Below are 27,185 nucleotides of genomic sequence, written 5' to 3' on the forward strand. Positions count from 1 at the left end.
TGTGTGTGTGTGCGGGGGAGGAGGTGAAGTCAGCCATGGTAACAGCAACATTCTATGAGGGAGATGTACTAAGCCTTAAAGAGTGATAAAGTGGACGGAGATAAATGACCAACCAATCAGCTCCTAACTGTCACTTTACAGGGTGTGGGGTCTATTTACTAAGCAGTGTTAGGAGACAGAGTGAAAAGTGATAAGAAAGTGATAAGGTGCCAGCCAATCAGCTCCCAACTGTCATCTCACAGGCTGGGTTTGAAAAATGACCGTTGGGAGCTGATTGGCTGGAACCTTATCACTTTCTTATCACTTTTCACTCTGTCTCCTAACACTGCTTAGTAAATAGACCCCTCAGTTTGAAAAATGACAGTTAGAAGCTGATTGGTTGGTACTTTGGAGCTCATTCAGAGGCGATCGCACCCAGCCTATGCAAATTCGGCAAAGTGACGGCATGGCAGGCGCTCGCTCGTAAAGGCATAAGCACGCCCACTTTGTGTTGGCGAGCAATCACTTTGTGTCTATAGACACCCATTAGCATATGTAGAGACGCCCACTAGCGCACGTCATCTCCAGGAAGTTTATTAAAACATTGGTACATCGAGGACCATCGGAAGGGCTCGCAGCGCTTGTGGTTGCCTTACCTTACAGCAAGCACTGCGAGGACTTCAGTGTATAAAACAGGCATGTGACGTGTACTATGACGATGGCTGATAATTATGCACACCTCTGAAACGGCGTTGGAACACTCAGGCATGCCTGCGTTCGCACCTCCCCCCCCCCCCTGTTATTAGTATCCTGCCCCTGTTACCACCTACAAACGGCCTCTCCTGTCACTCATTTCACTGGGCTGTCTTTGCTGGGCGAGCGAACGGGTCTCGATCGCTCCAAGTAGTTTGCGCACGTGCAGAACGAAGCGTGCGAATGCGCGGCCGCTTGCCATCGGCCACGAATGAGCCAGCGGCCGCTTGCGAATGGGCCTGAATGAGCTCCTTTATCTCTTTCCAAGGCTTGGTACATATCCTCCTTTATGCCTATTAATCATTTTCCAAAGATATGAATAATAAATAAGATCCAATCAAACCACAGAATCCTGCATTCCAGCATGAAACATTCACCAGCTCCACGATGATCTGAGCCTGTCCTACCTACTTATGTTCCAATTGTAATAAGCTGGCCGGGAATAATGAACAGATGTTAAAGACTTTTATATTCTGCTGTAAAGATACTGCACCTGTCATTAATCGAGACTCTGAATATTGTAATTTTCTATATGGGTTTAGGACACTATAACAAGCTGTCGATCGCTGCCTATAGCATCAATAGAAAATCACTTACTGCCGCAATTTATAGATAAAGCATCATCAGAGCACCTGAGCGATCCCCACCTATCTGGTGGCAATACTGGCTGGCAGCGGTCCGAATAATCTGGATGCATCTGTGCACGCGAGACCCTTGCTCTGCCGATAGACACAAAGGAGCTGGAAACCAGTTTCCAGTTCGATTTGTCAGAAATAATTAAAATGGAAAAAACTATTTAAAAAAAAAAAAATTATATATATACTGTATATATATATATATATATATATATATATATTTTCCCCTAATTCCGATTAGAGAGCCTCTTTATTTTAAATAAATAAGTATTTTTGACTTTCTGCTAATAAAAGGAGGATTAGAGCAGTACATGTACCACAGAGATCCTGTTGTTCAGAGGGGAAGTATTCCTAGAAGAAATATTGCAAATCACATGATAGAGTGTAGGGAGGTAGGAAGAGGAACCCATTGACTTATTGATAAATGGAGCCTTTGGAAATGCTGGATTACACCAGTTTACAATAATTACAAGTGATTGTTTCACTTAATACCACAGGGCAGATGTGTTATAGATTAAAATATAGAGTCATGGGTCAATATAAAAGTCCAAGGCGTAGATTTACTAACCGTCGGGTTTTCAAAGACACAGATTGACCCATGGATTTAAAATGGCAACTGTAATGTTAAATGATAAATAAGCCTGATTTAGCTTTTATTACATTTGGTGTTTTAAATCCGATCATCAGCGGATTTGATAAACCGTAGTCTGGTAAATGTACCCCTAAGTGTCATTGGTCCGGTTTTGGCGTGTTGTTGGCGCAGCAGGATTCTCCATCTGTGCATCACTCAGTTGTAGTTTCCAGGTCACAGCGCTATGTGGCATCAGAGCCTCATTCAGATGTCGATACTGATAATTACACAGTTGAGCAAATATATGCGTCACGGTCGCACTGCACACACGCCAATGTACCCTGCACACAGTGAGGATTTATTTGCCAAGTGATTGGCATTCAGGGGCCATTTTGGAGAGGTTACAAGGAGTGGCGGCAAAAACGCAGGCATCTCGCGGCCATTTTTGGTGCGTGTCTCAGCAAACTACTTTCATCCCTTAAGCAGAAAACTTGGTGCCAATGTCTCAGTTCCTGCTGCCAAACTGCGCGATCATAGTATTACTCAGTTGGTCGATTGTCGGAGGATCTGTGACCACTTCTGTGTGTTTGTACTTTGTATGCACTTGCTTGGATCTGCGAAGCTGCCGGTGGACGTCTCAATCCATATCCAGGCAGCTACAACATTAGCGTATTTTCAGTACATTTAGTACCTGGTGGAAGGGGTCATGCTGGATGGCCTGGGATTGCTGGTGGAAGGGGTCATGCTGGATGGCCTGGGATTGCTGGTGGAAGGGGTCATGCTGGATGGCCCGGGATTGCTGGTGGAAAGGGTCATGCTGGATGGCCTGGGATTGCTGGTGGAAGGGATCATGCTGGGTGGCCTGGGATTGCTGGTGGAAGGTATCATGCTGAATGACCTGGGATTGTTGGTGGAAGGGGTCTTGCTGGATGGCCTGGGATTGCTGGTGGAAGGGGTCATGCTGGATGGCCTGGGATTGCTGGTGGAAGGGGTCATGCTGGATGGCCTGGGATTGCTGGTGGAAGGGGTCATGCTGGGTGGCCTGGCATTGCTGGTGGAAGGTATCATACTGGATGGCCTGGGATTGCTGGTGGAAGGGGTCATGCTGGATGGCCTGGGATTGCTGGTGAAAGGGGTCATGCTGGATGGCCTGAGATTGCTGGTGGACGGGGTCATGCTGGATGGCCTGAGATTGCTGGTGGAAGGGGTCATGCTGGGTGGCCTGGGATTGCTGGTGGAAGGTATCATGCTGGATGGCCTGGAATTGCTGGTGGAAGGGGTCATGCTGGATGGCCTGGGATTGCTGTTGGAAGGGGTACTGCTGGATGGCCTGGGATTGCTGGTGGAAGGGGTCATGCTGGATGGCCTGAGATTGCTGGTGAAAGGGGTCATGCTGGATGGCCTGAGATTGCTGGTGGAAGGGGTCATGCTGGATGGCCTGAGATTGCTGGTGAAAGGGGTCATGCTGGATGGCCTGGGATTGCTGGTGGAAGGGGTCATGCTGGATGGCCTGGCATTGCTGTTTAAAGGGGTCATGCTGTATGGCCTGAGATTGCTGGTGAAAGGGGTCATGCTGGATGGCCTGGGATTGCTGGTGGAAGGGGTCATGCTGGATGGCCTGGGATTGCTGTTTAAAGGGGTCATGCTGGATGGTCTGAGATTGCTGGTGAAAGGGGTCATGCTGGATGGCCTGGGATTGCTGGTGGAAGTGGTCCTGCTGGATGGCCTGGGATTGCTGGTGGAAGGGGTCATGCTGGATGGCCTGAGATTGCTGGTGAAAGGGGTCATGCTGGATGGCCTGAGATTGCTGGTGGAAGGGGTCATGCTGGATGGCCTGGGATTGCTGGTGGAAGGGGTCATGCTGGGTGGCCTGGGATTGCTGGTGGAAGGTATCATGCTGGATGGCCTGGGATTGCTGGTGGAAGGGGTCATGCTGGATGGCCTGGGATTGCTGTTGGAAGGGGTCCTGCTGGATGGCCTGGGATTGCTGGTGGAAGGGGTCATGCTGGATGGCCTGAGATTGCTGGTGAAAGGGGTCATGCTGGATGGCCTGGGATTGCTGGTGGAAGGGGTCATGCTGGATGGCCTGGGATTGCTGTTTAAAGGGGTCATGCTGGATGGCCTGAGATTGCTGGTGAAAGGGGTCATGCTGGATGGCCTGAGATTGCTGGTGAAAGGGGTCATGCTGGATGGCCTGAGATTGCTGGTGGAAGGGGTCATGCTGGATGGCCTGGGATTGCTGTTGGAAGGGGTCATGCTGGATGGCCTGAAATTGCTGGTGGAAGGGGTCATGCTGGATGGCCTGAAATTGCTGTACAGAGCTCAGGGGAGATGAGATGTGGTATAGGTGCAGATTTACTGCCAAACACACTAGAAATGATGGGGATGATTTACTAATATAATATAAATGTCCAATACTATAGCTGTATGTGGCATGGTTTGGGCTTCATATGCCCCAAATCTCTGCAATCATATGAAATAAATATATTATATATATATATATGTATATATATATATATATATATACAGTATATAGTACATTTATTGGGACATATTACTTGGGGGTCTATGTACTACGCCTTGAAGAGAGATAAAGTGGATGGCGTTAAAGTACCAACCAATCAGCTCCTAAAATTTTTCAATGTCAGCCTGTAAAGAGACAGTTAGGAGCTGATTGGTTGATAATTTATCTCTGTCCACTACATCTCTCTCCACAGATTAGTACATAGACCCCCTGAGTATGTTAGTATTGCAATTTCTCCAGGAAGCAGAAACATGTTTAATGACAAACTGACAAAGTGAATGAAAATAAGCACAATTTGTTTACCTGGCGTCCTGACAGCTGGCAACCAAACTGATCAGCACACTGGTACATCCTTCCATAATGCAGTGGATGGGATAGGCTTCCACATGCAGACGCGCAGATGTTTGGCATACACGGGCGGATGCCAAACAGCCTGCTTAAGGTAGTAAGCAGGCTGAAAGGGGCAAAGGGCTCAAAGGGGCAAAGGGGGCATGTCCTCTCCACAAAAGGGGCGTGGTGACATCTCACAAGGGTGTGCCACGAGTCATCAGGGGCCTGGCCTCGCGGCACGCCCCCGTCCTTTAATATCCCTGCCGAGCAGAGCGCCGGGAGGTAGAGCTGCTCGGCCACATTTTGAGACCAGACCGATACACATCAGTCCGGCCCTGGCTTCTGCTGTATTGCAGTCCTGAGACCACCTTCAGACTATGGGGCCTATTCATCAACACTAAAATAAAGTTTTTAAGGACATTTTCCTTAAATAACGTTATTTTGGTATTCATGTAGCCACTTAGCACAGGAGATATCACAGATATCTCCTTGCTAAGTTCCCCTGCGTTAATTTCCACACTCCCCATACATTAGTACATTAGAATGGGGATGTGGAAATTGTGGTATTCATCAAATTCCGATAATTATCAATTTTCGGAATTTGTTGCAGTTACTATTCGCCACTGTGAGGTGGCGAATAGCAGGTGAAACTTACCTGTGTCCGCGTATGCAGGTCCCCCGATGAGTCCCTCCGGCGCTCTGTGCCGTCCTCAGGCTCCGGAGGCTGGTCGGACATGTGTGCTCCCCAGCAGAGCACAAGAAAGTTTAGAAAAAAAAAAAGTTTTTTTTTTTTTCTAATCTGTCATGTGGTCTGCTGGGAAACCACATGACAGATCAGCAGGACGGAGCCGGAGGCTGCTGCGCAGACAGGTAAGTCGGGGGGGGGAAGGTGAGCGGAAGGGGGAGGGGGTGGGGGGGGGGCAGGAGGGGTACACAAACTTAACGCATCTGTAGGCAGTGCTGCGCATGCGCTGGTTTTACAGATGTAACAGCGCATGCGCAGCACTGTTTCCAGATGCGATAAGGTAGTGTAGGCAGGGAAAAGTATCTATTTCCCGAAAAGCTGTCATCGCAAAAATGACAGCTTTTCAGAATAGATACTTATGGAGAGGTGGAATGATGAATTCCACCGATAATTAGCTAGAACTCCATGCGAGTTCTAAAGCTAATTATCTCCAGAGAATTTTTAGGTTTACTGAATAGGCCCCTCTTTCAGTGGTCAGTCTATGCTCATGGTATTCAGATACTCAAATCTGTTCGCTCTCAGTCGTCCAAACACCAGCCAGTAGCATTGGTCCCTGTGAGAAGAACCTTAATAAAGTTAACAAGCTTTGTCTACTGTTCTACTAATAAAGCTAATCTCAGGGGTCCCGATCCAAATCTACAAAAAGCAAAGAAAAACAAAAAGCAAATAACTTTGCACCAGGTTGCCCTGAAGAAAGGAGGGGGAGGGGCAGATGTAAAATATGCAGAGAGATTTATATTTGGGCTACATGCAAAAGCAGCCAGTATTCATCCTGCATGCAAAAAGAACAAATATACTTGCACTCCTTGCATTGCAGTTCCAGAAACAATGTCACTTTTTATTTTGCTTTGCTCCCACTTCAGAATCAGCCCCATTCTGCATAACTGCGCAATTTTTTCCACCGTAAGATATTTAGGAAAACACATCTTGTTTTCTAGAGCAGGGTTGGAACGAGAGGTGGCTCAGTAATTGGGAAATAAAACAAGCAAGTGGGAGAGACAGATGGAGCTGTTCCCTTTATCTGGATTTAAATTGGAGGAGAGTTGTGCAGAGAACAAACAAGCATGAATAATACATGGGGTGTAGAAGCAGAGGTCATCCTCATGAATAATTGAGGCATTGTCTCAAATCCTTCACGGCCCTTGCCGGGCTCCTCATTGGTCTCCAGGAATCTGCATGACTTAAGTAATTTGGTTCCCGGTGATTGCAGCACAAACAGCGAGCCCTGGAGCGCCCTCCGCACCATACCAAAAGAGAATGAATAACAACACGCCGTTCCTTCGCTTTATCTATTCTCCCAAAACAAACTAATCCTGTGTTTCTTATTTTTATTTATTTTTATTATTTGTTTTTGTCTGAATACCTGGGGCCAAGTGTAATGCAGAAGTGATTAGGAATATATGGTGTGGGCAAGGGATGAGGGATGATGGTTGTCAGTAATGAGACTCGACCAAGGTCAGGGATGTGGCTTAAGGACAGCGTTTATGCACTTAAAGGGCACGAGAGAGAGAGAGAGAGAGAGAGAGAGAGAGAGAGAGAGAGAGAGAGAGAGAGAGAGAGAGAAATCTGACATTATTACCATGAAGTCTTTTGCCTCATCCAATGATGGAGGGGCTTATATAATAGAGTGCAATCTGCTGTTGCTGCGGTAAGTCCGACAAGCCTATTCCGTATACAGTATTTTAAGCGGCAATAATTTTTAAAAGCAAAACCAGCTTGGTTTTGCCTTTAAAATGATTGCCGCTTTAATAATGATGACCGCTTTAAAAATAAAAACTTCTGTTGCTGGCCATTTTCCCGCCGAGATTACCGGCATTGTGCAGCCAGGGTCGGGGCCAAGATGACACGATTCAGCGCGAATCTCGTCATCGACTCCCCCGGACCGCCCACTTAGGCACATACAAGCCAGAGTGGACGCCGGCGGAGTGGGGGATGTGGCGCTGGCCGGGAGACTTGCCGACCTTTCTGGGGGACCGAAAGCGCCACCCTATTTTTGGGAGGCTCCCGACCTTCCCCGGGAGAGTAGACAAGTGTGTTTGTGTGTGTAATTTGTGGCAGTAAGGAATCTGTATTCGCCTACATGTACCATTGGTGAGTCGCCGGGACAGGGGATTCGTTAGGAGCCCGTCCTGGCGACCACTGAGAACTGATATGAATTCTTCGTATTCACATTACTTCCTCTCCCCCCCTCAGCGCTCGCAACCGGGTCGATGTTGATCCACTGGGCATGCGCACGTTGGAGCCGGCTCCGACATGCACATGCACGAGACCCAGCTAGCGACAGGCACTCTATCGCTACGGGTCTCGCACCAAAGTGGGCGAGCTGTCGATGTTGAATGACAGCTCGCCCCATTTGGGAGGCGGCCAGGGGGGGTGGCCGGCCAAACGGAGGCATTCCCGACGGAGCACTTGCCGTTTGGGGGCGGCTCCACTGACATCATCAATGATGTCAGTGGGGAGCTTCCTGCTCAATCAGAGCAGGGAGCTCCCTGGGGCTTGTGCTTGCCAAGACCCAACCTTAAGGTCTCGTCGCAAGCCCCTATGGGCGCGATGGTCTTGACCATCGTGACCATCACCCTGGTCGGTCACTAAGCTGTGGGTGGTAACCCACAGCTTAGCTAGCGACCAGGAGGCCGCACTTCAAGATGCAAGCGTCCGCCCTCATTCAGAGCGGCCGCTTGCATCTAACGACCGGGTCTGCATGAGGGCCAATGTCCCATGAGAGGAGAACTAAATAATTTTCTGTAGCAGAAAAGAAACTCAAGGCAACAAAAAAAGGGCAGGCAATCCAAATTATAACTAGCAAAGGACAGCAGAGGACAGTTCTGTCTCTTCCTATAACAGATGACTAGTGGCTCAGAGACTAAATGAAAAGGTGCTGAACACATTGCAGATAAGATAAGATTGGAATCATGCAGCAGGGAGCATTGTACTTTCTCATCGTAGATGATATGTTGCGTTGCTAGGAAAGAAGACCTTTTATAAAACCAACTGTGTACAAATCGTGTAGAGGACTGAGGGCGTGAATCCCATGTGGAAGCCTGCGTTGCCAAAATGGGAATAAACAGGGCAAATGGCAATTGTCAGATGGTAGTCAGTTATAGTCAAATAAGGCTGCTAATCCCCAAAAAGGTCCTTTGCCAGAAAGGGCCTACGGGAGGCGTCTATTTCTCAACTTAGAGATTGTAATGTACTTTTCTTCTTGCACAGTTGTGCACCGGGGCCTCACACTTCTCTTTCTACTCTGGTTACAGCCTGTTGTGCTGTTCTCTGAAGGGAGTAGTACACACTGTTGTAGGAAATGTTCAATTTCTTGGCAATTTCTCGCATGGAATAGCCTTCATTTCTAAGAACAAGAATAGACTGTCGAGTTTCACATGAAAGTTCTCTTTTTCTCAGTGGCGTCACTAGGGGGGTGCGGGGGGTGCGGCCCGCACCCAGGTGTCACTCTTCAAGGGGTGACACCAAAAAGAGCTGCAATCACACCCGCACCCCCATCCACAGACGCGACCGCAATTCCTTTCACAAGCTCCGGCCCGCCGCCAAGCGCCGCGGCCTCAATCAATCACCACCGCCGACTCATCAGTCTGCAATGACAACCCCATATTGATTGCCTTTGCATGCCGCCGCTGGGTCCGTACATTCTGTGTGTGGACGCCGGCCGTGGTGACGTCACGCCGCGATGACGTCATTAAGTGCAGTGTGGCACGCCGGCTCCGCGCTGGTCATTCTGGGAGGGAGAAGGAGGAGGAGAGGAGACTGAGCGCCCTGCCAAGAGGGAGGAGAACCTGTCACCTGACCTGCAATCCTGCATTCAAGTGCGCACACACCCAGTGCAGGCTCAGTCCTGGCTGGCTCAGCTGCCTGACAGTGTGCATTGGAACGAAGTTACTAATAGTATGTACTTTACAGACCTGTTTATTTACTAATTGCCATATATACACACTATATTGTCTGTCTTTTAGTTTTTAGTTGAATATATATATATATATATATATATATATATATATATATATACTTTTTTTTTCCTGAAGCAAAAGTGGATTGTATTGAAATTACCATTTGTTTGTAACAAACATATCGCTAATTTCAATATTAATCCAATAGTATTTCAGACGTTGTAATCCCTGTTTGCCTCTCCCCATTTCTGTATACCTTCTGCTCTCCTGTGTACCCTGCCCTTCCACCTCTGTGCCCCCTGTTCCCCTCTCCCCATGTCTATACCCCTTCTGCTCTCCTGTGTACTCTGCCCTTCCACCTCTGTGCCCCGTGTTCCCTTCTCTCCTTTACACTCTGCCCTGCCACCCCCATTCCCCATGTCTGTACCCCTGCTTCTCAGTGGCGTAAGTTCATTCCAGACACCCGGAGGCAAGTTATAATTTGGTGCCCCCCCCCATCACAGCCGCTGACAATGTAATGTAGCAATTCTCATGCAGACAGACTATAGATAGTTTAAGACAGCAGCTGATGGTCTGACACGGAGTTCTCCACTAGTGTATGGTGGCTTCTCAGGTGCCGGGAAGAGGTGCCATCTATTGGGCGGCCGTGATGGTACACTCCGGGTACATAGTTACAGCCCTAAGTGGGGTGAATATGTTGTGGACAATGGAGGAGGTGCCCCTTCAGAGCTGGAGCCCGGCGGCAGGCGCCTCCATTGTCTCCCAAAGTTCTGCCCCTGCTTCTTCTCTCCTGTGTATTCTGCCCTCATACCCGTTTCCCTTTCTCCATGTCTGTACCCCTTCTGCTCTCCTGTGTAGTCTCCTCTCCCACCTTTTTGCCACCAGTTCCCCTCTCCCCATGTCTAAACCCATTCTGCTCTCCTGTGTACCCTGCCCTTCCATCTCTGTTCCCCCTGTTCCCCTTTCTACATGTCTGTACCCCTTCTGCTCTCCTGTGTCGCTAATGTGAATGCGGTAGCAATCATTCACACAGTTCTGCAAAATTATTCAAATGTGTGGGATCGCAGTACTGCCACAGCACAATATAAAGACACCCACTTCCCTTTACTCATATCAGTAATACCTTGCAAGTGTGCAAAAATAATTTAGGCGTTGAGTTTCATTTGCATAACTCTTATGTAAATGTTGTTTAATTTTACCTGTGTATATGATATTGTATTGCATTTACTGATATTCAGGAATTATGATTTACATGTGAAACTAGTACAAAACATTAAGGATTCCGTGTGGTGTGATACACGAGGTCATTGTGGGGGGGGGGAGGGGGCGGGTGACACCATGACCTACCACACCGGGTGACACCAACCCTAGTGACGCCTCTGCTTTTTCTTGCCATTTGGAGAGTATAATCGAACCCACAAATGTGATGCTCCAGATACTCAACTAGCTCAAAGGAAGGCCAGTTTTATAGCTTCTCTAACGAGCAAACCCATTTCCAGCTGTGCTAACATAATTGCACAAGGGTTTTCTAATCATCAATTAGTCTTCTAACGCAGTTAGCAACAATGTACCATTAGAACACTGGAGTGATGGTTGGTGGAAATGGGCCTCTGTACACTTACGTAGATATTCGTTTAAAAAAACAGACATTTACCACATTAACAATGCATAGAGTGTATTTCTGATTAATTTAATGTTATCATCATTGAAAAAAACAGTGCTTTTCTTTAAAAAATAAGGAAATTTCTAAGTGACCCCCAAATTTTTGAACGGTAGTGTGTATATATATATATATATTATTACACACACATACAGTACAGTATAAACACACACACACCTTGCGCCATGTCATTAGGCCCCTCCCCCTAGCTGCAAAATGCCACTAATCGCGGGTTAATCGTGCGGGGACGGAGCCAAATTATGTGACTTTAATAGAATAAGATCATATTGGCTCCGCCTCCTCCTGATTGATCCGTGAATCACTGCATTTGGCCAGGAGGTGGGCGGGGCTTAAGAATATGGTGCCTCTCAAGTCTGTCAGTGGGGGGGGTAAACCCCACTGCATGCGCTACTGGACAGGCCGGCACCACCCCCTCCCCACCCCCAATCGATTGGCACTTTCACCTCCCCTGAAAAGTAGGAAAGTCTTCCAACCGGGCACCTCCATTAAGGGGCAGCCAGAATGTTGGCAAGTACGCAGAAAATACCAGCAGTTTCAGAAATCTCTTATTCTGTGAGTTTTTCTGGCTGGAGTCGTAGGCTATAACATCTAATGGACATATACAGTATGTTTGGCATTAAAAATAACAGCTACTTGCTTCCAGTCGAGTGTAAATCTGGAATATTTCTAATGACTTTGCCTCTAGTCACATTCTATTACATATGTCAACCTGAAACTTACTGTAAACTCTCCAGGAACTCGACAGTATTTCATAATCGGAGGAAATTATGTTCCCTCAAACGTCTTTTCTGACATTTAAATTGACTAAAGAGCAGACTCCCAGCTTCTGTTATACATCCTAGGACCCTCGGATGCGCTTCCGCAAGTTCATCCGCAAAGACAATGTGACCATTTTATAAGAATCCGCTTAAAGATCTGTAAAGATTAAAGTTTTCTTATTTAAAGCAGAAATCTCCAAAAGATTTTTATTTCTTTAAGTAGCTTAAGTTAAGTACCTTCGAGCATTCATCTTTTTTCTAAGCTGTCTTTTGAAAAATTATTATCTACTTTTCACAATATCTCTGAAGAACAGACCAGCATGGCTGCCAGTCACATGTACGCACACATACACAGTCACACACGCCTCACAAAATGTCATGGGATAGCAGAAAGGGACAAGGAGAGGGAGGATTTTACAGTGCAATGGATATCAGAGGGACATTTCAAGGCCTCTCTGCTCATACCATAATGCAACTGTGACTACCATGATAGTCACATAATATTGTGGAAATTTTGCAGAATAATACATAATTAAGATGAGTCTGATGAAGCAAAGCAGGGAAAAATTCTTTTAATGGAATTGGTGCTTTAGAGGAGCTACTGGAAACATGCTCAAATATAAAGTTACATGAATTAAAGACATTACCCTATCAGATAACTTAAGTTTTATTTATTATGTTATTTATATAGCGAACACATATTCCGCAGCACTTTATAGAGAATATTTTGGCCACTCACATCAGTCCCTGCCCCGAGCAGAGCTTATGCTCTATGGGCCTGATTCAGAGCCGGACGCTATTTGCGCTCGCTCGTTCAGAAAAAGGGGTGGCTATTCAAATGAACCGTTCGCACTTTGCGGTCTGTTCACGCCTCTATGTCTGAACGAGCGAACAAAACTTGCGGTCGGAATTTTGAAAAAGACACCCCCTGGCCGCTCGCGCCATACGTCATGTCCGCTATTTAATAGATTAATCGAGTACATTGAACAGCGTCTGAACTGCTCGCTATTCTTGTGGTTGGTTTTTCCTACCACAATTTTGCGAGCAGTTCTGACTATAAATCAACCAAGTGACGTGGTCAATGACGCTGCTGTATTAATTATGCACACCCATAAAACGCCTGTTTTGACCTTTTGGCACGCCTGCGTTCGGATCTCCACTCCCCGTTTTCAAGCACCGTCCCCTGTTACCACCCACATACGCCTCCTCCTGTCACTCAAAATAGCAGGCATTCGCTATTTAGCGAACAAACGATTTTCGGCCGCACTGACTGGTTCGCGCATGCGTATTAAAATCCGTACGCATGCGCAGTTGTGCGAACATCGGTCGGAACGAACGAGCGGCCGCTTACGAGCGGCTCTGAATCAGGCCCTATATTCCCTCTCACATGCACACACACACATACATACACATACTTACACACTAGGGTTAATTTTGTGTTGAGAGCCAATTAACCTACCAGTATATTTTTGGAGTGTGGGAGGAAACCCACACAACCACAGGGAGAATATACAAACTCCACACAGATAGGGCTGTGGTGGGAATCGAACCCATGACCTCAGTGCTGTGAGGCAGTAATGCTAACCATTACACCACCTGTGCTGCCCTTATAATGGCCACCTGCAACTTCTTCTAATTCCTTTTTTCTCTAATATCCTTTTTTTTTACTACAATAATATTGTCACAGTGCACAAAAAAAAGCTGCGTATTTTTATTGTCCTTTGATGTACAGGTTGAGTCTCCCATATCCAAAGTACACAAAACTTTATTTAAGGCACAAAATGATTAAAAATATTGTATAAAATTACCTTCAGGCTGTGTGTATAAGGTGTATATGAAACATAAATTAATTTAATGTATGTACACAAATTTTGCTTGAGCCACAAAATTATTGAAAATATTGTAGTAAATGACCTGCAGGCTATGTGTATGAGGTGTATATAACACATAAGTGCTTTCTATGTTTTGATTTGAGTCCCTTTCCCAAGATATGTCATTATGGTATGCAAATATTCCAAAATACGGAATATTCCGTTATCCAAAATACCCTTTGTCCCAAGCATTTTGGAAATGGGAGACTCAACCTCTATTACAAAACTCTTTTGGGGGAATTCCATTGTTTTCGCCTGTGGCTGTTAGTAATAGGCTAACACCTATTACCGATTGTTTTTCCGATCGGGCGAAAAGGCGGAAGGCTCAAAGCTTTCTGCTCGCACCCTCCTAAGGTCCTGATTTTGGCCGCACAAACTGCTACTTGGGAGTGCTAACCAGGACTTTACATGGGTTTAGCCGCTTTACATGGCTAAACTCAGTCTATTTGGTTGCGACATGCACGAAAAGGCATGAGTGCCCTAAACAATTGACTATCGCCCCCCCCAATCTCCCAACACTTCTGACAGGAGATCGGGCGTGAAAAAAAAATTGAATTCCCCCATATGACTACAACTGTATCCGATTCAGAGCTATCACATAACACAGCACCAATAACATCTGCTTACTGATATAAATATGTGGCTGAAAACAGTAACACAGATTAAACAATGTATTTATTAAAGGTTGCACACAGCAATGTGCAGGCTTATACTAATAACATCTTCCAACATGTGGGTTTTTTTTTAAACAAGACAAGATTACTAGAATTTGGCTGCTAAAAGGGGCTTGATCATGGCAGGGTCATTAGCACATCAGGATGGGGAGCTGGCCAGTGCTTTAGTTTTAAACCCAGCTGCCTTCCCTAAACTGACTTATTCATTCCCTTGTGCATCAGAGGAAATGCAAGCAACACTTTGCCGGCGGTTCAAATCCCGACAGCGGAAGGCCGGCAGTGAAGATCCCAACAGGTGAGTATTTTTTCTATTTACTAACCTAACCTCTCCCCCCTAACCTTAACCCTCCTTAGGGGTGCCTAACCCTAACCTCCCCCCAACTGCCTAACTCTAACCCCCCTCTAAGTGCCTAAACCTAAACCCCCCCCCTCCGCTTCCCCGCAGCCTAACCCTAAGTCTACCCGGGGTGCCTAACCCTAACCCCCCTTCCCCTAGCCTAACCCTAACCTCCCAGGGGGGTGCCTAACCCTAAGTCCCCCCCGGGAGCCCTAACCTAACCCTTCCCCCCCCCCCCCCCCGGCGGCTGTCCGCACCCAGCGCCCGGCTTACCTTCGATTGGTAAGCCGGGTGTCGGGCTCCCAGCGTAGGTCTAATGCAGGCATCGGGATTTTGACACCTGTCATTAGACACTTGCCGGGATTAGACAGTCGGGAAGCCGACATTCGGCATTTAGACCGTCGGCATCCTGACTGCATTCCCTTTACAGCAATCCCTGCAGCCGGGACAAGAGACCTGACTGGTGGGATGGTGGGTATCTGGACCGTCTATCCTAAATTGAACAATTAAGAGGTATTTAATAAATTAAAGGCATTTGTAGGTGGGAAACCCCTTTAAGTTCAGCAAGACGCCCTCCTAGGTCTAAAATGAGAGAAAACAACAGACAATGGGCTCTATTATATAACAACAAATATCGGCGGCTTATTTCATTTACTATCACAAAGAAACTTACGAATCTGCTTGCAGTATTTAACATTACCTACCTGTACGGTGAGGTCCGGTGGCGTCCTCTTGCTTGGCGGTGTTCTACCGTTGCCAGCGACAATTGTTAACTAATGCGCCTGCGGGAAGGACACCGGCACATGCACAGCGGGGACACAACAAAACCTGGAAGGCTTCACTGAAGCCGGAGAGGCTGCTCCTGGACTGTACAGCTGGTGCCATTGCGGTATAGTACCAGACAGTGCTAAGCTAAGCTTTACTACTAATGGGGTTAGCACTCGTTCTTACATAGAGACCAATATGTTGCACTCAGCTATATAACACATATATATATTGCAAATCTTCACAGTTTTATCTCAATAACTTACTGTAATCAATATATATGAGAACCCGTATAAATGTTACACAGTGACTCGTTATGAGTCAGAATAAGTTTAAAGATTCCATTTGCAGAGGGGATATTGGAGGATAACCGCTGATTCTCTCACAGTCCCTGTATTTTATCAGCTTACCGTGTCCCCATAGTCTGCTATGGGGACTGCGGTGTCTGTCGCCCGTGCATGCACATTTCACAATGGCCCCTCCTCCTCGGCAGTGCAGTACACTCTGGCTTTGTGCAGGTGTCTGGGAACCTGGCACCTGCGCTATGTTCCTGGAGACATCTCTAGTGCGTATGCGCAAATCACTGGGAAAATGGCCGCCACGCCATTTTCTCTGTGATCTCCATCTGTTGAAGCAGATGTGGGACTCCGGAGAGGTAAGTATACTAATTATATGGGTGCAGGGTGTACGATGTTGGCCCCCCTGGACCCAGGGGCCAATGAGCTCCAGGCTATATGTGAATTAGAGAAAGCTCCCGCAGAGGTGCAGTATTTTCACAAGAGCTGCAAATGGAGCCTCATCTTGGTAATTTGGTGTGTAGTTTTGGTGGGCAGTATTGGTCTGCAGTATTGGTGGCCAGTATTGGTGTGTAGTATTGGTGTATAGTATTGATGGGCAGTATTGGTGGGCAGTCTTGGTGCTCAGTATTGGCGGGCAGTATTGGTGTGTAGTATTGGTGGGCAGTATTGGTGGCCAGTATTGGTGTGAAGTTTTGGTGGACAGTTTTGGTGGGCAGTGTTGGTCTGCAGTATTGGTGGGCAGTATTGGTGGCCAGTATTGGTGTGTAGTATTGGTGTATAGTATTGATGGGCAGTATTGGTGGGCAGTATTGGTGGGCAGTATTGGTGCTCAGTATTGGTGGGCCGTATTGGTGTGTAGTATTGGTGGGCAGTATTGATGGCCAGTATTGGTGGTCAGTATTGGTGTGAAGTTTTGGTGGGCAGTTTTGGTGGGCAGTGTTGGTATGCAGTTTTGGTGGGCAGTTTTGGTGGGCAGTATTGGTGGGCAGTATTGGTGGCTATTATTGGTGTGAAGTTTTGGTGGGCAGTATTGGTGGGCAGTATTGGTGGCCAGTATTGGTGTGAAGTTTTGGTGGGCAGTATAGGTGTGCAGTATTGGTTGGCAGTATTGGTGTGCATTGTTGGTGGGCAGTTTTGGTGTGTAGTATTGGTGTGTAGTATTGGTGGGCAGTATTGATTGGCAGTATTGATAGGCAGTATTGGTGCGCAGTTTTGGTGGGCAGTATTGGTGTGCAGTTTAGGTGGGCAGTTTTGGTGGGCAGTTTTGGTGGGCAGTATTGGTGTGCAGTTTTGGTGGGCAGTATTGGTCTGCAGTATTGGTGGGCAGTATTGGTGGCCAGTATTGGTGTGTAGTATTGGTGTATAGTATTGATGGGCAGCATTGGTGGGCAGTCTTGGTGCTCAGTATTGGTGGGCAGTATTGGTGGTAGTATTGGTGGGCAGTATTGGTGGCCAGTATTGGTGGTCAGTATTGGTGTGAAGTTTTGGTGGACAGTTTTGGTGGGCAGTGTTGGTCTGCAGTATTGGTGGGCAGTATTGGTGGCCAGTATTGGTGTGTAGTATTGTATAGTATTGATGGGCAGTATTGGTGGGCAGTATTGGTGGGCAGTATTGGTGCTCAGTATTGGTGGGCCGTATTGGTGTGTCTTATTGGTGGGCAGTATTGATGGCCAGTATTGGTGGTCAGTATTGGTGTGAAGTTTTGGTGGGCAGTTTTGGTGGGCAGTGTTGGTATGCAGTTTTGGTGGGCAGTATTGGTGGGCAGTTTTGGTGGGCAGTATTGGTGGGCAGTATTGGTGGCTAGTATTGGTGTGAAGTTTTGGTGGGCAGTATTGGTGGCCAGTATTGGTATGAAGTTTTGGTGGGCAGTATAGGTGTGCAGTATTGGTTGGCAGTATTGGTGTGCATTGTTGGTGGGCAGTTTTGGTGTGTAGTATTGGTGTGTAGTATTGGTGGGCAGCATTGATTGGCAGTATTGATAGGCAGTATTGGTGCGCAGTTTTGGTGGGCAGTATTGGTGTGCAGTTTAGGTGGGCAGTTTTGGTGGGCAGTTTTGGTGGGCAGTATTGGTGTGCAGTTTTGGTGGGCAGTATTGGTGTGCAGTTTTGGTGGGCAGTATTGGTGGGCAGTATTGGTGTGCACTTTTGGTGGGCAGTATTGGTGGGCAGTTTTGGTGGGCAGTATTGGTGAGCAGTTTGGTGGGCAGTATTGGTGTGCAGTTTTGGTGGGCAGTTTTGGTGGGCAGTATTGGTGTGCAGTTTTGGTGGGCAGTATTGGTGTGCAGTTTTGGTGGGCAGTATTGGTGGGCAGTATTGGTGGGCACTTTTGGTGGGCAGTTTTGGTGGGCAGTATTGGTGGGCAGTTTTGGTGGGCAGTATTGGTGAGCAGTTTTGGTGGGCAGTATTGGTGTGCAGTTTTGGTGGGCAGTTTTGGTGGGCAGCATTGGTGTGTAGTTTTGGTGGGCAGTATGGGTGGGTTGTATTGGTGGGCAGTATTGGTGGGCAGTATTGGTGGGCAGTTTTGGTGGGCTGTATTGGTGTGCAGTTTTGGTGGGCAGTATGGGTGGGTTGTATTGGTGGGCAGTTTTGGTGGGCAGTATTGGTGGGCAGTTTTGGTGGGCAGTTTTGGTGGGCAGTATTGGTGGGCAGTATTGGTGGGCAGTATTGGTGTGCACTTTTGGTTGGCAGTATTGGTGGGCAGTTTTGGTGTGCACTTTTGGTGGGCAGTATTGGTGGGTAGTTTTGGTGGGCAGTATTGGTGGGTAGTTTTGGTGGGTAGTATTGGTGGGTAGTTTTGGTGGGCAGTATTGGTGGGTAGTTTTGGTGGGCAGTATTGGTGGGTAGTTTTGGTGGGCAGTATTGGTGGGCAGTATTGGTGGGTAGTTTTGGTGGGCAGTATTGGTGGGCAGTATTGCCGTGATAATTATACGCTGTAGTGATGGATTCTGATGGTGTGCTGCGCATGTTCGCTTCTGCGCATGCACTATTTACTAAAACTCGCTACATACGAATACATTCCAACTTGCGACGCTGAATCAGACCCATTGTCTATATACTGTCTGTACACAGGGAAGGATTTGTTGAAAGCTAAATAAGTAAGGATCTAGATCGGCAGAAATAAAGGGGTGTTGGGGTCACGTCCCGGGTCTGTGATTTCAATTTAATATATTTTGTAATTGTTGTACTTTTTGTTACATGTCTTTGTGCTGCCGGGGTGGGGGTGTTGGTATTAGCATTGTCGCAATACACAGATTGAGAGTAGGGGGTTTATGTGGTCACTATATGAGTGTAACACAGGAGAACTGGTCCAAAGTCAGAAAAAAACTAAAATAGAACCTCAGTCTGTAATAAAATACACATCTGTCATCAGTCAGCTATTATCGAACATGTAACTATTTAATTGCCATTTACAATGTTGTTGACTGCGGGAGACAATAACTGAATAACAGGTGAGTCAGACTCTGCGGCAGGGAAGAGATGACTTTCCTTCCATCTCTCCCGAAATGTTAGGTTTGGACTAATTATAAGGCTGAGGCTGAACTAATCAGATTATTATATTGCTGCAGCTGTAAATCTGGAAAAGACATTGAAATACCTGAGGAATGAGCTCTGCGGTGATGGGATTAGCTGGAGGCCTTTGTTAGGGCTCATTCACGCATTCACGCTTACATGCGACGGTTTCCATGCGAGTGACCAAATGTAAAAATGCAAAAGAGATTATTAATCAGTTTTACCGTATTTGCGTAATGGGATAATACGGATTAGTGACCCTGTATCACGGTGTACAGGACAGCTGCAATTAGTGCAGATTAATGATATGGGGAACTGGCCGCACAAACCCCCCACATGCCCCTCTGACCCGCCATTATTTATCACCCAAATTACACTCTTCCCAAATTACTGTAGACCCATTTTATATCAATCTGAAAAAAATCAAAATAGAAATATAAATAAAAACACAGCTTTGTAATTATGCAATACTGAGATTCATAGCGAGACATATTTTACATTTAATGTGCGATAACGCTGTATAGTTTCTTGTAAATCTATATAGTTAGCCATCATCTTGGCAGCTATGAATATTCATGAGTAAAAAACAGACGGATTGATCCCAAACATTAAACTTATTAAGATGTAATTAAAGACATAGATCAGATGTTCCATGTTCCCTGTGAAGAACTTGGCCTGGTCTATATAACTAGTCAAAAAATATAATGTAAAACATTTTATTTAAAGGTTTAAAAAAAAAAAAAAAAAAATGACCCTATTCTGCTGATATGATAATTATATAATCCATTTTACATGGTTCATTGTAATATTAAAGTCAAGTTCAAGGAACAAGTGTCCGCGTATCCGAGTCAGAATGTAATTATTAGTAAGTAGAGTGTGACGGCAATCTAAATTGTGTAATGTTGGCGATTCCCACACCTGACCCGAATGTTATAAAGACACAAACTTTTAATGAAAAATGAATCCAGTACTTGAATATATATTAAAATCGCTTTACTACTAAGCTAAATGATGTACCTGAGACTACCTACTAAATGTTTGAATTCTTCAGTAATGATCTAGCATATGTCTAATCCATTTGCTGGCAGATATGTAGATGTTTAAAAAAAAAAATGTTTGGTGAAATCTCTTTATGGGGCCTATTCATCATCGGAGGCCGTATTGAACTCGCTGCAAGGCATACTTAAGTATCCAACTCGCAGCGGGGGAAACGTGACACCGATGCAATTCATCATTGCTCCGGTGCAGGGACAGCTGCTCTGAAAAGCAGTTGTCCCCGTGGTTAGTATCGCAGCTACAGAAGTAGCTGCATTACTTACCTGCTCCCCGTCGTCCCAGCTATGCATGTGTGACCCGACACATGCGCACAGCCGCCGGGGAGGTAGTGAGGAGGTGGCGGAGGGATCCCTCTTTGCATCCCCGGAACTCCTTCCCATAGAAAGGAGCAGGGATCAGAGAACAAGTGCCATCTGAAGATGAAAACTTTCGGTTATCTGAGTTTGCTGAATATCAGGGGGTCCTATCGGACCCCTGATGATGAATAGCCCGGCGGCAACCTAAATATGCCTATGCCTATGTCTTGAATTATTGTGGAAGCATATAAGGGAAAAAATAAATGAATAGAAATCTATACCTTCATGCATCTCAATGGTTGACTTGCAGTCTCCTAAGTAACATAATGCAGCTTAATGCAGTGTTGTACAAACCTGTTTCACTTTCATCTGTTGGTGCTATAACACGAAAGGTGGGAACTATTATAAGAGGCATTTACTATACCAAATCTATAACCTCTGCTACATCAGGAGATTATTATACTTTGATAAATAAGTAAACAATTTTCAGTGGCAAAAACCGAGCCGTCCTGGTGGCCTGGCACCTAACAAAGTAGCTAGAGATACCAGTGAGGGAATGCGGCTGGCTTGTCACCAATACAAGTATAATAAACACTGAATGCAATAAATAACCTCCCATTTTTTCCCATATCCAGGTAAAGAAATGAACTGGCATGGACCATCGCAACAGCATGCCGAGGAGACGGAACCTTCTCACAACGCTGCTCATTGTCCTCCCATGGGCACTTCTCCTAACACTGTGGCACCAGCACCCAACCAGCCGCTACCTCACCCTTTTAAAAAGTAAGCTTGCAATACTAGAGTATGAGTAACACAACAAGTAACAATAAATATATATATAGTAACACAATAAGATCTGTTGCAGGAGAGAGATCCCATACCCAACTGTCTAGATGTGTGTTATGTAGAGCCCCTCATACCAACACAAACATTTTATTTTATTCTGGTGCTTTATATATCAGCTGCTAAATTGATTATTTGACGTTGTTGATTTCCTATTTTCATTCGTACTACATACTGTATTTAAAAATTTGATAAATGTGTTACTTGTAACCAAAATACTGAACCATAGACATCCGCGGTGGATGTCCGTCAAGGAGACAGACTCTTTGAATGTATGGTGTGTTTGCCCACAATCTGCAAATCAAGCAGTGTTGTATTTTAATACAGATACTTTTATCAGTGTCCAACCATAATTTCCTGGAATGTCTGGGAGACTCCTGAATTAGGGAAAGACTTCTTTGGCAAATGATAGAGCAGTCGATTCACCTGATTCACCTGCTGCAAAGTGTGACTGGGATATGATTCACCTGCTGCAAAGTGTGACGGGGATATGATTCACCTGCTGCAAAGTGTCACAGGGATATGATTCACCTGCTGCAAAGTGTGGCGGGGATATGATTCACCTGCTGCAAAGTGTGACAGGGATATGATTTACCTGCTGCAGAGTGTGATGGGGATATGATTCACCTGCTGCAAAGTGTGACGGGGATATGATTCACCTGCTGCAAAGTGTGACGGGGATATGATTCACCTGCTGCAAAGTGTGACGGGGATATGATTCACCTGCTGCAAAGTGTGGCGGGGATATGATTCACCTGCTGCAGAGTGTGATGGGGATATGATTCACCTGCTGCAGAGTGTGATGGGGATATGATTCACCTGCTGCAGAGTGTGGCGGGGATATGATTCACCTGCTGCAAAGTGTGGCGGGGATATGATTCACCTGCTGCAAAGTGTGACGGGGATATGATTCACCTGCTGCAAAGTGTGACGGGGATATGATTCACCTGCTGCAAAGTGTGGCGGGGATATGATTCACCTGCTGCAGAGTGTGATGGGGATATGATTCACCTGCTGCAGAGTGTGATGGGGATATGATTCACCTGCTGCAGAGTGTGGCGGGGATATGATTCACCTGCTGCAAAGTGTGGCGGGGATATGATTCACCTGCTGCAGAGTGTGGCGGGGATATGATTCACCTGCTGCAGAGTGTGACAGGGATATGATTCACCTGCTGCAAAGTGTGGCGGGGATATGATTCACCTGCTGCAAAGTGTGGCGGGGATATGATTCACCTGCTGCAAAGTGTGGCGGGGATATGATTCACCTGCTGCAGAGTGTGGCGGGTATATGATTCACTTGCTGCAAAGTGTGGCCGGGATATGATTCACCTGCTGCACAGTGTGACGGGGATATGATTCACCTGCTGCAAAGTGTGACAGGGATATGATTCACCTGCTGCAAAGTGTGACGGGGATATGATTCGCTTGCTGCAAAGTGTGGCTGGGATATGATTCACCTGCTTTAAAGTGTGACGGGGATATGATTCACGTGCTGCAAAGTGTGACAGGGATATGATTCACCTGCTGCAAAGTGTGACAGGGATATGATTCATCTGCTGCAAAGTGTGATGGGGATATGATTCACCTGCTGCAAAGTGTGGCGGGGATATGATTCACCTGCTGCAAAGTGTGGCGGGATATGATTCACCTGCTGCAAAGTGTGGCGGGGATATGATGCACCTGCTACAAAGTGTGGCGGGGATATGATTCACCTGCTGCAGAGTGTGGCGGGTATATGATTCACCTGCTGCAAAGTGTGGCGGGGATATGATTCACCTGCTGCAAAGTGTGGCGGGGATATGATTCACCTGCTGCAAAGTGTGACAGGGATATGATTCACCTGCTGCAGAGTGTGGCGGGAATATGATTCACCTGCTGCAAAGTGTGGTGGGGATATGATTCACCTGCTGCAGAGTGTGGCAGGGATATGATTCACTAGCTGCAAAGTTTGTCCGAGATATGATTCACCTGATGCAAAGCGCGGCAAGGATATGATTCACCTGCTGCAAAGTGTGGCAGGAATATGATTCACCTGCTGCAAAGTGTGGCGGGGATATGATTCACCTGCTGCAAAGTGTGGCCGGGATATGATTCACCTGCTGCAAAGTGTGGCGGGGATATGATTCACCTTCTGCAAAGTGTGGCTGGGATATGATTCACCTGCTGCAAAGTGTGGCGGGGATATGATTCACCTGCTGCAAAGTGTGGCCGGGATATGATTCACCTGCTGCAAAGTGTGGCGGGGATATGATTCACCTGCTGCAAAGTGTGGCGGGGATATGATTCACCTGCTGCAGAGTGTGGCGGGGATATGATTCACCTACTGCAAAGTGTGGCGGGGATATGATTCACCTGCTGCAGAGTGTGGCGGGTATATGATTCAACTGCTGCAGAGTGTGGCCGGGATATGATTCACCTGCTGCAAAGTGTGATGGGGATATGATTCACCTGTTGCAAAGTGTGGCCGGGATATGATTCACTAGCTGCAAAATTTGTCCGAGATATGATTCACCTGATGCAAAGCGCGGCAAGGATATGATTCACGTGCGGCAAAGTATGGCAGGGGTAAGAATCACCTGCTGCAAAGTGCGGCAAGGATATGATTCACCTGCTGCAAAGTGTGGCAGAGATATAAGAAATGTCAACACTGTTAAAATTTCAACATTCAACATGTTGACTTTCTCAGAATGTTGACATTAGGGTTAGGCTGCGGATGGTGGGGTCAGGGTTAGGCACTGGGGTTAGGAGGGGTAGGGATTAGGGATAGGGGAAAAATACTCACTGGAACGCTGCAGCATTAGTGGTCTGATCCGGAGCTGACAGTCACATGACCGCCGGGACCCAGAAACTGCAATGAGAGCCGCTGCAGCCGTCAGGAGCAGGTAAGTGACCATTGGGCCACCAGGTATGATATGTCGACATTCTAACATGTCGACATTTCATCAGTGTCGACATGGTCAACGTATGACTGTCGACATATCGTGCCACATCCCCACCATGACTGCCATGAGACATTTTCTTCGGGCTTGGATCCCGTCAGCGGACTGGCTAGTAACCTTAATGACCAACACTCAGCAACTAATGAGTCGATTAAAAATCCAATTAACTGTAACTCCTCTGCACCCTCCATTCATCTAATCAATATTATTTAGCTAATAAAAGGGTCACTTACAGGACATTCCCTCTTATAAACAAGTGTCTTCCATTAAATCTGTTACATGACCTTTAATTAGCCGGATAACGGACGCTGCTCTGGTACGTGTCCCTCAGCACGTAGCTAGCGTTCTGCACTGCACACCACTATCAATAGAGCGGAATCAATTCCGGAAAGCAGAAAGCTAGGGGCTAATTCTGGGATGGGAGCAAATCATAGAGACCAAATAACGTCACACCAGGGGCAAGTCATGCTGCACTGCAAGGGGGGCAAATAGATGCATTGTTTTTGCATGCAGGGTAAACACTGACTGCTGTTGCATGTAGCACACAAAGGCTGGACAGCTTTATTCTTACACAGTAATTTAGATCTGACTTTGGACACTCCCACATCTCAATCTCTCTGAACATGTTACATCTCCCCCACCCGCAGTGCAGCATGGTTTTACCCAGGTGCACAGTTACTCCTTTTTTTGGCTTCGCTCCCAACTGAGAATCAGCCCCCTTATTGTGCATCTATGGAAGCCCATGGGGACCAAACCAGCGTATTTGCACTAAAACATGTTCTGATCCATAAATAAATTGAGGTTTCTCTCGGAATTGGCAGCAAGTTAGGTTGCGGATTCCATAGGGATACGATCAGGATCCCGACAGCGGAGATTCCGGCATTCACAATGCAGACGCCGGAATCCCAACACTTATCGGAATGCCGGCAGTGGCATCCCAAATGCAAGGATCCCGAAGGTAAGTACTGGGGTTAGGGTTAGGCACTAGGGGGAGGGTTAGGCAGTAAGGGGGGATGGTTAGGTTTAGGGTACGGGGAGGGGCAGGTTAGGTTTAGGCACTAAGGGTTAGGGGTAGGGGCTAGGATAGTATACTTACTTACAGCCATCAGGATGGTACCCTGGTTGGGATTCCCGTACCCAACCCGATTCCATCATTCCCTGCAGTAATTTGGCCTTAATAATAGTGGAAATTTTGAAGACAAAGGGCTCTATTTACTAAGCAGTGTTAGGAGACAGAGTGAAAAGTGATAAGAAAGTGATAAGGTACCAGTCAAACAGCTCCTAACTGTCATCTCACAGGCTGTGTTTTGAAAAATGACAGTTGGGAGCGGATTGGCTGGCACCTTATCACTTTCTTATCACTTTTCACTCTGTTCCTAACACTGCTTAGTAAATAGACCCCAAAGAAATGTTTCCATATATTCATTGATAGAATTGTTTGACGTCACTAATCTCCGCCTCAGTGTGCTCGCCATTACTCATCACTAACCAGCCAATGAGATTAGCCAGATGGATGGGCTCAGTTTTCTGATTAAAAGTAAAAGTGTTTGAGATTTTTATAGCCCAGAATAAAAACAGAGCGGGCCATAATTCATTCATAATCATTATACTTCACCTTAGATTTACTAACCTTTAGCAATGGAATCACTCTTTGCCTAAATTATGGAAACACTTTTTTTTCTTCACGATTTCCGTAGCTATTATTAAGGCCAAATGTCTGCAGGGAATGATGGAATCGGATTGGGTACAGGATGTCGACATATCCTGGCAGTCAGAATCCCAATGTCGTCACAACTGTAATTTATACCAACCCTGGCTTATCTCTGCTGTGACCAATGCAATGTAATAGGCAAAAAAGTTTCGCCTGTGAATAGCAGGCGGAAAAAAAGTGCAGAATTGGGGTTTGGGGGTGCAGCGTTGCGGGAACCTCCATGCACCCTTCAGACAGTCCCCCAAAGTTAAACTGTGTCAAAAAATTTTAAAAACAGAACAGAAATTTAAGAACACCCCAAAAAATCACTTTCAATTTGGGGGCAAAAAAAAAAAATGTTGGGGGACAAAGTTAAAAACTAGCGAACTTGACTCTGGGAGGATCCCCAAGTATGCCCCAAGTGTTTTTTCCATTGCAGGGCCTTGCGGAAGTTGGATTTTTCAAAATTCTTTAAACTTCACTTTAGCAACTTTAAAATATGATGACCCCCATTTTCAAGTACCCCAAATTTGCTGGGATAAGTTATTTTCTGCAAAAAAAAACTACTGATTACTATTCTGCACCACTTATACAAAAACGCTATTTAGCAGCTATTGAGCCCATTTAAAAACAAGAAATACCTTCAGCAGGCCAAATCGGGGGGTATCATAGGGAACCCCCTCGTCAGAGCATCTTTTGGGGGGTGTCAGGCTGATTTCTCCAAATCTGACAGTACTTCCCGCTTGTTTAAGATTCGCCGGGTCCCGTTTTCGCCTACTTTGAAATTGAATGCGGCGATACGCGGGCACGCGCGCGATACCTTTCCGCCTGCAAAACAGGCGAAAAGTCCGGGGAGGCGAAAAAGTAGCGCGGCTCAACTCAAACTGAATATGGCTCTAAGGCCCTCATTCAGAGCCGCTCGTAAGCGGCCGCTCGTTCGTTATGAGCGATGTTCGCTCATCTGCGCATGCGTAACGATTGTAATACGCATGTGCGAACCAGTCAGTGCGGCCGAAAATCGTTTGCTCG

The 27,185-nt window shown here is 46.4% G+C and overlaps 1 protein-coding gene across 1 annotated transcript in view; it reads left to right on the forward strand.

Moving 5' to 3' along the window:
- The window catches only part of LOC148477619 (galactosylgalactosylxylosylprotein 3-beta-glucuronosyltransferase 1-like), a 184,562-nt gene that overhangs the window by 89,834 nt on the left and 67,543 nt on the right, over window positions 1-27,185 (forward strand). The window contains exon 2 of the mRNA XM_088456446.1: window positions 21,318-21,465. Within this exon, the coding sequence (XP_088312572.1) occupies window positions 21,336-21,465 (130 nt within the window). The 5' untranslated portion in view covers window positions 21,318-21,335. The remainder of the gene's footprint in view (window positions 1-21,317; window positions 21,466-27,185) is intronic.

This window comes from Taudactylus pleione, unplaced genomic scaffold, assembly GCF_031769625.1.
Source record: "Taudactylus pleione unplaced genomic scaffold, aTauple2 ptg000705l, whole genome shotgun sequence".
In the NCBI taxonomy this organism is placed as follows: domain Eukaryota; kingdom Metazoa; phylum Chordata; class Amphibia; order Anura; family Myobatrachidae; genus Taudactylus; species Taudactylus pleione.